Raw genomic sequence first — 11,854 nt, forward strand, 5'->3', positions numbered from 1 at the left:
GTGTGTGTGTGTGTGTGTGTGTGTGTGTGTGTGTGTGTGTGTGTGTGCGTGCGTGCGTGCGTGCGTGCGTGCGTGTGTATATGCTTCTCTGTTTGGTTATTTTGTAATTCAAATGTGGCTCATAAATATGATTACATGTAACCCTTGTTCTGTAATACACACATAAGTGGTTGCTGCTGGGTCTTAAACGTAAGGGTTGTTGCAAATGTCTATTTATTTGTTCTTACAGACCTAAGACATGCATTAGTATGCTTAGATACCAATAGCCTGGAGGGTGTGCTTTGCTGTCATTATAGAGACTCAAAGGCTCTGTTTTTATTGCTATACAGTCTCTGCCCTGTGTTGCACCCTTACGTGCCGAGGGTAGCTAATCCACCCATCTTTGTAAACACAGTCCTCTGTAGATGTCTCAGCTTTTCCCCTTTTTCCCCCTTTGAGCTTCTGTGACGGCCCTGGATTATTTTCCCTTTTGCTTTTGCCCGTCATCTATGTTTGAAGTCTCATGAGTGATGTGCTATTTTTATACAGCTAAAGGATTTTGTCATGTTTCATTTGACACAAGATATTACATAACTGGTTTTGAGCATGCATGAACTTCAGTGGCTGTGCACTCATACTTACTGTATGTTGTAAGTGCATGCAGTCAGTGAAATACTACCTGAAGAGCAACACCATGTACTTTTGTGTGTGTGTCTGTCTGTCTGTCTGTCTGTCTGTCTGTCTGTCTGTCTGTCTGTCTGTCTGTCTGTCTGTCTGTCTGTGTGTGTGTGTGTGTGTGTGTGGGTTTTTTTCTACAGGGTGTCCTTGTTCGACTACCAGGCCATGTGTAAGATGAACTTGCACTCTGTCAGCAGCGCCCGTCCACTTCTCAGTGTAAGCACAGTGTACTCAATCTGTATACCATAATATTAATACTAATATTACAGTCCAATCAATTCAGAAGTAACGCTCATCTGTTTATCTCTTCAGCCGTTTTATGGTTTGGCTTCAGCCCTCAAGTGGTTCCTCTCCAACTTCCTACTGTAAGTGTTGCTATGGCCACAATGTCAGTTTATCCAAAACAAAAGGGATTTTTGTAAAAATGTGCTATTATGTATCACTATTCACTAAGTTTTGCCTATTTGTAAAAGCAGTGGATTTTTTATTTCATGGTTGAAAATATAACGTTATAATAGGAATGGTTTGATATTTAGAGAACAATGCACATTATCAATTTTCTTGCCAAGAATTAGGTAAAAGATCAATAACACTTTCATGTCTGTTTGATAAAAATGAAGCTAGGTCTAAAATTGAAAGCATAAAGCCTGCGAACAGAAGGAAACAACTGGCTCGGCTTTGTCCCAACGTTATCAAATCTGTCTACCAGCATCTCATGCTTAGTTAATGACATATTATATCTTTATGGGTAATCTGCTATAAAACCGTATAGCAAAAACAACAGTTTGCTGTTTTACAGGGAAGTTATGTGCTGGAATAAACATTTCAGTTGTCACTACTTAGTAAGGCTCCTCCAGTTATCCAGAACGGCTACCAATGCTACTAATTACTGCTGATTCATCTGAGGAATCACTTTAATATTCCCACGGTACAACTTTGGGGCCTGGCCCAGATTTTGAAGTCAGAATGCAATCTGCTTGCTATCTGCTTTGGTCCATAACAAAGGCCGCCTAATTGACTCTCTGTCCACTCTCCTCTTCTGTCTTCCTCATAAGGTTTCTCCTGGAGTTTAATTTCTGTGGCTTTTGGCACACGGAGCATTTTGCTGACGGTGAGTTCTACAAGAAAAGTGTTGCCAGTTAAGGTCAAACTCTATCTTTGTGATAAATGTCTCTTAAAATTTCCTTTTTGCATGTATATTTTGTAGATCATCTAACCTTAAGAGCAGACCTAGATTACTGCAATATGACCTTATTATCAACTGCTTTAGAGAATATACACACGTCTACATGGAATGCAAATCAATTCTTAAGTGATTATTAAATCTTATTTAATATTAATGTGAATGTCTGAGCTAATAAAACTCACCATCGCTCATTCTCATCAACCAGTCATGGCGAACATGTAGGAGTAATGTCCCGTGTCATTGTGCTCTATGTTGTGTCAATCCAATACCAGCAGTGGAAACATTAATCCCCAATCTAGAAATCATTATGGAGTCATCTGATCCCCTCACCTCTCATCTGTCTCTGTCTTCCCATCGATCACACTGCTCATTACTACACCTGTCAATCATCCACTCTTCCTCCAACTCGATATCATCATCATCATCATCATCATCATCCCCCCACTCAGCTAAGGCATCTTTCAGCGTGTGTGAGTATATGTCTCAAAGGGGTTTTTAGCGCAATCGTTTCTCAAAAATTATTTTTTTCTAAATGTTGTATGTGGTGTAATGTTTGTAGTAATCTTCAAACAGATGAATTGCAGTCTCTCTGAAAGAGGTGGGAGAAGTACTCAGATCTTGTACTGAAGTAAAAGGAGAAGTACCAGAGTGTGGGAATACTCTGTTACAGTAAAAGTCCTTCTTTCAAAATGTTACTCACGTAAAAGTACAAAAGTATTATTATCAAAATATAGTGAAAGTAGCGACAGTAAAAGTAGTCATTGTGTCTGCACAATGACTACTTTTACTGTCGCTACTTTCACTATATTTTGATAATAATACTTTTGTACTTTTACGTGAGTAACATTTTGAAAGAAGGACTTTTACTGTNTTTATTGCGGTGATAACTATTTAGATAACATTTATATTGAATTATTATGCCATTCTTCACACACTTAATGCTAATAATATCTGACTTTTAAACTATGTTAGCTGTAATTTGGCTCTTCATGGCGTTTATTAACAGATAGTCTGCAGATTTGCATCTTTCACTTCTTAGTTCTGTTTCATTTTTATATTGTGAGATGTTATAGCTATTTTCTATTTGCAATTTACAATTCAGAGGTAAATCACGTATTTTTACTGCACTACATGTATTTAATACATTTAGTTACTTCACAGATGTGGATTGATGTGAAATATAATCAAGTGTTAAATCAGACTTTAGTTCCACCTGGAGTAAATCCACAAGCTACCCTGCAGTATACAAAGTCATTCAAACTAGCTGCACCTTTACCAGCTTTGAGAACACTTTAATGATCAATCATTATCAAACATATCAGATATATTATTCTGAAATGGACCAATCTGCACAATGACTACTTTTACTGTCGCTACTTTAACTATATTTTGATGATAATACTTTTCTACTTTTACTTGAGGAACATTTTGAATGCAGGACTTTAACTGTAACAGAGTATTCCTACACTCTGGTACTTCTACTTTTACTCAAGTACCAGATCTGAGTACTTCTACCACCTCTGCTTCTTCCATCACTGGGAATAGTAATATCACACACATCTGGAGGATTGTTGGTGTCACTGTGTTATAGCGTGTGACTCACCTTACTCACAAATGATCAAGCTTGTTCATCCAAATAAAGCAGACATTATCTCTGTTTCCTTCTCAGACATTCAGTGTAATTGTCTCAGATATAAACCCTGCAGAAAGAGAATGAAACAAGCTTCAGTTTCCCCTCAGCTTCATGTCAGGTAGCAGGAAGTATTTTCTGTGTGACGTTTATAGCAGCACACACTGAAGTAAGCTTAATGAACACCACTGCCACCTGCTGGGCCGGAGTGCATCCACAGCAACACTGTGTGCCTCTCATCCTGAATGTGTCTAAATGAAGTCGGCCTGGACACTTTGGGATCAAAAGGACAGGTGCATGGGATGACAAAAACGGTCAGTGAGTAAATATGGTATTTATTTACATTCTCAGCAAGAGGAGCAGCCAAAGGCAATCTGGCAAATCTTAGTCAAATTTGAACACAGTCATGATACTCGTTTTTTTATTCAGTTTGACTCGCATTTTCCAAAGATATAGTCTCTGAAGTCCACTGCGAGGGGGACCCAAGTTCCCATCAGCAAAAACACGTGGGTTTGCTATCCTGGCTCCAAAATGGTGGAATGAGCTCCCCATTGAAATCAGGACAACAGAAAGCTTACACATCTTCAGGCGCAGACTGAAAACTCATCTCTTTCGACTCCACTTCGAGCGATAGAATTACTAACAAAGCACTTATATACTAACAAAGCACTTAGATACTAACAAAGCACTTACATACTAACTAAGCACTTAGATACTAACAAATCACTTATGTTATATACTAACAAAGGATTGGCTTATCTAAAGCCAGTTGAGTAGCACTTGATATGTTTTGGCTCTATGAAACCTGATGTACTTATATGATTCTGTTTTCTTCAAGCTTGTATCTTCTTGGTCGAATGCACTTATTGTAATTCACTTTGGATTAAAGCGTCAGCTAAATGCAATGTAATGTCATGTAATGTTAAACTGCACTATAACTTTTATTCATGTATTTTTCATTTTAATGTTTATTTTATTATCTTTGCTTTTTAATGACTGATTTTAAATGCCATTTTCTTAATGTCTTTCATTTTTGTAAAGCACTTTGAATTGCCTGGTGTTGAGAGGTGCTATATAAATAAACTTGTCTTGCCTAAGGGATAGACTTCAATAGGTACAGTACGTTTTAACACTTGTAATTTACCCCATGTTAACAAATATCCTTTGGTGGGAAACAATAAGTGTGGATTTTGACTTTATGGTTAACTTACGTGATGCTAAAAAATAGGGTGTTGCATTGTGTAATAGAAACTTCTGGCGCATATAGTCGTAACACAATGAAACACGGGGAGAGCTGGAGCTTGATGGCAAGCACTGAAGATTTATTTGAAGTTACGAACGGAGAATTGACAAAGACACTGGCTGCAGCCAGAAGTTGACACAGCAGTATCCCAACCAATCCTCAAGGTTTCTACCCCAGAGCCTTGTATTTAGCTGGTGACAAGAGAATAATCAACATTGTGCTTAGATAGATCAGGCAAAGCACTAAGACACCTCTATCAGCTGACGCCAACAGGCGGGAATGAGGAGACAAAACACAAGGTTGCAGGCCTGTGCTCAGCGAGGGCAGTAAAAACGGATTAACTGGGTAAAAGTCAAAGTCAACTTTATTGTCAATCTCAAAATATGTTTGTACCATAGACTGTATATATAAAGGTTTGTACACACAGAAAGATCGAAATACTGTTTCCCAGTCCCGAGGTACAACAGAAAAACACATTAAAATGCATACCGTTGCTACGCTGGAAAAGGGGGGGGTGGGGGGAGAAGGGAGAGAGGAGGAGAAGGAGAGAAGGAGAGAGGGGAGAGAAGGGAGAGAAGGGGGAGCCTTAGGAAATTATTTCCCCAAAACATTGTTACTGCATGTTATGTTTGTTTTGGTGAATGAATAAATATTACAAGCAACCAAAAAAGGATGTTCCATCCAGTTTGGAGTAAAACATTACCAGGGCTCGTCGGTGCGGGTAAGCCTATCTGGTTCAAATAACAAAAAAATGTGTAAAAATGATGTTGTTAGGTTTTTATGTATCTGTACTTTGCCCCTAATCACGTATTATAATAAAGTTAGCATTGGCTACACGTTCCAGAGATTGCACGGTTTTACCATAAGAGGAAGAAACATTTTGCTATAATGGATATGAGACACTGGAATGTAAACTCCAACCCATGTATGTTTCAACACTACTTAACCACATAGCCCTGTGATCACAGGAGAGAGAGAGGGGATTCAGAGGCGTGTGAAAAAATAAACATAGCATTATTATTTTTAAGAAGAAAAGACACGCAAACAATGCAATCAACAATTGACCGGTGACGGGTGAAGACTTTAGCATCGTCAGGTAAATCATTTGTTCATCGTTTTTATTATTAAACTTCAAATATGTTAAAAATAAAAACTCTTCATGGCTTTAACCGCTTTGGGGCATTTGCGTCAACCTATTCCATGAGCTAATCCCATCTTTTTACAATCTTTTAACTTTTGGTCTGCTTAAATTCAGTCTTTTAACAATTGTATTTGCAGTATATACGTTATATCTTGTTTTCTTCCGCCTCACCCCCCCCCCTGTTATGGATTGGGGATTCTAAAATCCCTATTCTACTTTTCAGGTTTAAGTGTAACTCCTCTTTACTTTTCTCTAAGACGTCGCCCGGCTAACATCTCTGAGTAAACATTCCACTTTCGTTTGACAAACAATGTGCCTTACAAGGATCAATTGTCACAATACTGTAGTTTCTCTCGCTCAGCATGTTTTGATTTCTATTTACCAGTTTCTCTTCCTCCAGATATCAAACCAACCAATTAACCGAGAATCATTAACTCAGATCACACTTACTCCATTAATCAGTTAACAAACCAATCACCTAACTTTAATCATGCAATCTAACTAAATCAACCATTCAATCAATTCAAAATCATAATTTAAATGGGCTCTTAAAATAAAAAGAATTATAAAAAAGGTGTAATCGAATATCATTTGCAGTATGTTTATTTGTATTTTTCAAGTTTGAAAAAATATATCTCCATGACTTCTCTCCCACAGCGCTGTGCTCTCTGTTCTTCATGGTGTTTACTCCAACCTGAGTTTTGTCTTATTCAAAGCAAAGAAAACCTGGCGGTGGAGGCTCAGAGTTTCTGCCAGAGGAATTGTCTCGACCTGGCCCACCATAAGAGCGACCTGCGGAGCATATAGAAACAGTGCTGAGATCTGTTTGAGGCCAGCTACGGATGACGCCCGTGTGGATAGGCTCATGAAGAGGGAGCAGAGGTGCCCACTTGGTCCAACAACTGAAAAAGATTTTCTACAAAGAAGGGAGGAAAAGAGAGGATTTCATTTGGGACATTCAAGAAGATTCTGGTTTCAACTTGTGGAGCCTTCAACACGGGACACTGTTTGTCAGAGAGCTGCACCACCACACACGTTTCAATTTGGCTTTGATTTTGGTGGACTGACACTTTTGGTGCGTTTCCCCCCGCTGCAGCGCGGACTCGCTTAAGCGTGGGCCGAGGCCGTGCGGGTCCCGTTTTTGGGTTGCCGCTTCCACTTGGCCTAGTTTTGGCCCCGATGCCTACTTTTTTTCACTTTTTTTCTGGGCCGACTAAATTCGTGGTTTTTTTTTTGCTATTGACGGCCAACAAACAGGGCTGAGTTTGCTGAAACTAGAGAGGAGGAATCGCTGGCAAGGGGCTACAACTACAACAAGCATGAACATATTTTACCAAGTGAGTTTAATTTGTAATACACGTTTCAAAATTGATGCCGAAGTAACAACATAGTGATACCGGTTGTAAAAACCATGAATTATGCTTTGACAAAGTCTGTCAGACTAGACGGCAGGGCGGGAAAAACCTTTTTTTAAATGCGTGATCTTCCACTATAGACATCATGATTTCAAACATTCTCGGTCTACCTATGTTGTAAATGTAATCTCTTTGGAATTTACTCCAAACCCCCAACGGCCATCTAGTTGCACGTCTGTCCGTCTCTGGGAGAGGGATCCTCTCTGTTGCTCTCCCTGAGGTTCTCCNATATGTTTTATAATGATTGATCATTAAAGTGTTCTCAAAGCTGGTAAAGGTGCAGCTAGTTTGAATGACTTTGTATACTGCAGGGTATCTTGTGAATTTACTCCAGGTGGAACTAAAGTCTGATTTAACACTTGATTAGATTTCACATCATTAATCCACATCTGTAAAGTAACTAAAGATATTACAAGAATGTAGGGGAGTAAAAGTACACCATTTACCTCCTACTGTAGTGGAGTAGAATTTAAAAAAGTGCAAAAGACTACTACTTGGATGTACTTAGTTACTTAACACCACTGCTCTCTAATTACATAACTAATTCTCCACAACGAGACCTAAGCAGACTGTTAAAACTGAAACAAATGTAATTCTGAGGAAGTCATACAGAAGACATGAAGATCTCAAAACACCATTATAGCTCTTCCTTATGGTTTTCAAACCCATCATTTTTACCTGCACACATCTATCAGAGGTACATGGTACAAAGAGCAATAAATGGCTGAAGTGTGAAGCATTTACTGTAAATAGCACCCAGCATCCCTCTGTCACAGTCTATCAGCCTTCCAGTCATCAACACAATGTCACACACACACCTCCACACACACTTTCACATCCAACCTTGACACATGACCCATATCTATTTCTGTAATAGCCTCGGCTCATAAGAAAAGAGGGGACATTCTTCAGCCGTGTGACACCGAGTACCCCAGCTTTGTCTACGAGCCGTCAGTCAAAGAGACCAACAGCATCATTAAGTGTGGACGCTGCCAGAAGTAAGCACACACACTCAGGCACACTTATAGCACACACAAATCTGCACACACACCCTAGACCAGTCATATTACATTTTCCGCCTCAAATCCATTTTCTATGGCTTTTCTGTGTTCTGCATACAGCAGGGAGTGTGAGGAAGAGGGGGAATAAGTAGAAAGGAAAGGAATTAGATCTGGGTACATGTGGTTTCAGAAAGACCGAGAAGTATATGGGGAGTGAGGGAGAGGGACTGGAAAACTGAAATTAATAAGAGGGGTAAATGAAAAAAACAGAGGGATGGAGGAGAGTGGGTGACAGAAACGGAGATGGAAAACAGTGGGAGGCAAGAGCAGGGGGGAAGGTGTGTGTGTGTGTGTGTGTGTGTGTGTGTGTGTGTGTGTGTGTGTGTGTGTGTGTGTGTGTGTGTGTGTGTGTGTGTGTGGAACAGAAAAGAAGGAAACGGGGAGAGAAACACTGTTTACTACAATATGTCTGCAGGTTTGTGATCATAGGTTGAGTGTGATCGCCCTCATGAGGCTACAAAAGGTATAACATAGCCCTTTAAATGCTAAAGGACACGGTTACAGACTTTAGAAACTTTTAAATGCAGTCAAGTACATTTGCAACCATATTTGCTTTAGTATTTCTGTGGGAACCAAATTTGGATAATAATTTAATAAATACACAAATATATCATTTTGTATCACTGTTACAATTATTGTGGGTATTGTATCTGCCCAGCTCAGCGACCTCTTCTCGACAAGGTGTTAATTTCATACAATACAAGAGAGGTTTGCCTTTTGTGCATGTGTTTGTGTGTGTCAGGATGTTTGTGGTGCAACAGATACCAGACAGCAACCTGTTGATGCTGGTGGTGCAGGCGGACTGTGACTGCTCCAAACAGTACCCACCCATCACCATGGAGCCCAAGGAAGTCAAATATATCCTTTGATTTTTTGCTATTCATGGAGTATGCTGCTAGTGCTGCCCTTTGTCTTCCTATTTCTCCCAAATGAATTCCATTTGTAATGCAGTCCCTGTTGCTATGGAGAGGGCGAGTTGACAACAAACAGGAATCTCTAATGTTGTAACTAATCCAGGATCTTTAAGCTCCCCAACAGTGATCACTTTATTTGTTTTCCATAATCTCCCCTTGCACCAAACTTTAATTCTGGAAATTGTGTATGCTTGCTGTGGTAAATATATAGAATTGTTTTTTTACTAGATTATATAAAAAAAGAGGTTCTCTGAATCTAGTCTCTAAGGGCGATGGCTCAGTGCCAAGAAAGTACTTGCCGTGGAGAATCCTTTTGTGTTGCTGCGGTTGCTCCTTGACTCCACTGCACATAATGCCTCAGTGAAGTGTGACAGGATGAGGTCCCAGAAGATCCGGCGCCGCCCCGAGTCCTGCCACGCCTACCACCCCCAGGTCAGCTTCACATCCGTCCATACGTTCATTGTGTCATAACCTCCTCATAATGTTTTTTGCTGCAATGTCTTCTGTGCATCAAACACATTTCTAATTAGGAGAGTGCCTTTTTGTTTGTTGTCCTGCCGTCTGTATATCTGCTATTTTATTTAACTTGATTGCATTGAAACTGGTTTGGAATGGCTTTAGTCTTGGCAGGGACACAAAGTGAAATCACTTTCTGTTTGTTTCTGCAGGAGAACGCCAATGACTGTGGAGGAGCTTCTGTTATATATCTCTCTGCATCTCTCTTCCTCGCCTGCCTCTCCTTCTCCACACGTGTCTCCTGATGATGGACAACTTTGCTGTTTCAACTCAATTTCTCATACAAACGAGGAGATTGGAATGAATCAGGATCAGTGTTTGGACACTGATCAAATGGGTTAATAAAAAAAAACGTTCTACCCATGACGACCACAATAGTCTCTAATGACGGACCTTTGATGTGTTTTTTTAAGCATTTATTGGTTAACTCATGGAAAGTATACATCTGAACTGAAAACTGCAACAAAAAAAACAAGTTATAGGCCGTTGTTGCCGTGGACACTTTTCCATTTGTTGCTTTCTCATACACCACGTTGCATCTCAAAATGAAAGAGGGACTAAAGAGATGCAGGTGGCAGCTATGACCTGAATTGATAAAAGAGGATTACAAGTCACATGATGCAACAGAAGAAAGTCCAGGGGGGAATATATTAATCATTTTTCATATTCCACTGAACTGAATATTGCAGTACATGCATATTATATATGCAGCTGCAAGCATGCGCAACTGGAGAACTTTATCCCCTGAAAGCTTCATATTCTGACTAGGTTTTAAACATTGAATGAGAGACAGGAGAGAAGGGCTACAGCCATATCTGGTAAACAGTGTTGTTTAACATCAGTGTTGCTGCTGAAATTCAGATTAGAGGACGGTGTTTACAGTATAAATTTTTCTGAATCTAATCTCAAAGAGCGATGGTTCAGTACCAAGGAAGTACATGCAGTGGAGTTGATAAAAAGTAACAAAAAGTATGGGACGTCACTTCACTATCTTGTTTGTTTTTTTAACTTGGATTACATCCGAAAAAATGTTTCTGTGACATATCTTTGAAAAAAAATGTCTTTGCCTTTATGTTTTTATCAGCTGTGTCTTTCTGTTTGTTTGTAATTATGTTTGGCTGGAGACCACTGTGGAACTCACAGGATGTAGATCTACAATCAAAAAGAATAACAAAAAGATGGATTGTTTTTTAGATAAATACATGCAATGAAATGGATTCAAGGCTAAACTGGAAGGAAGATGCAGTTGTACCAGAGCATCAGTGTTTCCAGAAGTCATTTTTTTATGCTGTTGACTATGCATTTACTGGACTGGGTTTTTTCAGATGCTTGTGTCCCAAGGTCATGCATTTGCTTCTAATCCCTTGGACTATACAACAATATAATTGTATAATTTCATGATTAAATACAAAATGCTCTCAGTTTGGGAAACAAGTTTTTATTATGAACAAATTAAAATGTGAAATGTTCATATGAGTAATCACAATGTACATTAACAGGGTGCATTTATTTGCATTGGGTATTTTTGTATTTGCTTGTGTTTCATATTCTGAACTTCAGCATTTCATTGTGTTTCGGGCTGTGAGTGTCCCTGTAGCATTTTCTATGGTATTTCTGAATCATCTTACAAAGCATGTCTTTAAGTTGAGCTTACTCTGATGACAAAATTGCCTGAGAATTTGCCTGCTTGTGAAAAGGCTCTGATACATATTGTGTGTCAATGTGCAGCATTGCAATGTTGAGTATTTTTTTCATGTGTCTCATTTTTGTTTGGAATTTTACTATACAGTATTCTATATTGTATGGTTGACATGTGTACAAGTTGTGTGTTGACTGAAGTCATGATTTGAACCAAGTAAAATAAATTATCTATGTTTTTTTATCGTATTTGTCACCAGTTTGTTGTTGTTTTTTGCTTGTCAGTGACTAATGACCCTTACATAATACAGATGCTAACAATACCAGACTAAAACAATCAGTACTTTACCAATACTCAAAGGGGTTATATAATACATATATTATGTTGAAATTGAATATCTAGAGTGGCGATGTGAGCTCTTGTAATCAAATCAGCTTTCATATTGCACTAGC

At 39.0% G+C, this 11,854-nt stretch overlaps 1 protein-coding gene across 1 annotated transcript; it reads left to right on the forward strand.

Annotated features, from left to right (window-relative positions):
• Positions 1–791: 791 nt before the first annotated feature.
• LOC104962588 (voltage-dependent calcium channel subunit alpha-2/delta-4-like) lies at positions 792–11,650 on the forward strand. The gene is made up of 8 exons (XM_010791037.1): positions 792–873; positions 970–1,022; positions 1,713–1,768; positions 2,293–2,313; positions 8,150–8,270; positions 9,076–9,191; positions 9,597–9,679; positions 9,916–11,650. Exons 1-8 carry the CDS (start codon positions 823–825, stop codon positions 10,006–10,008), a joined length of 594 nt encoding a protein of 197 aa, XP_010789339.1. The 5' UTR covers positions 792–822; the 3' UTR covers positions 10,009–11,650.
• Positions 11,651–11,854: the final 204 nt, after the last annotated feature.

The sequence above is a fragment of the Notothenia coriiceps genome, unplaced genomic scaffold, assembly GCF_000735185.1.
Source record: "Notothenia coriiceps isolate Sejong01 unplaced genomic scaffold, NC01 NC01_scaffold00035036, whole genome shotgun sequence".
NCBI lineage: Eukaryota > Metazoa > Chordata > Actinopteri > Perciformes > Nototheniidae > Notothenia > Notothenia coriiceps.

Excerpts from the sequence above, each read along its gene's own strand:
- LOC104962588 (XM_010791037.1), top strand. The coding sequence starts at position 823 with ATGTGTAAGATGAACTTGCACTCTGTCAGCAGCGCCCGTCCACTTCTC. Across the intron at positions 874-969 it reads GCGCCCGTCCACTTCTCAGT|CCGTTTTATGGTTTGGCTTC; the intron begins GTAAGCACAGTG and ends TTATCTCTTCAG. Across the intron at positions 1,023-1,712 it reads TTCCTCTCCAACTTCCTACT|GTTTCTCCTGGAGTTTAATT; the intron begins GTAAGTGTTGCT and ends CTTCCTCATAAG.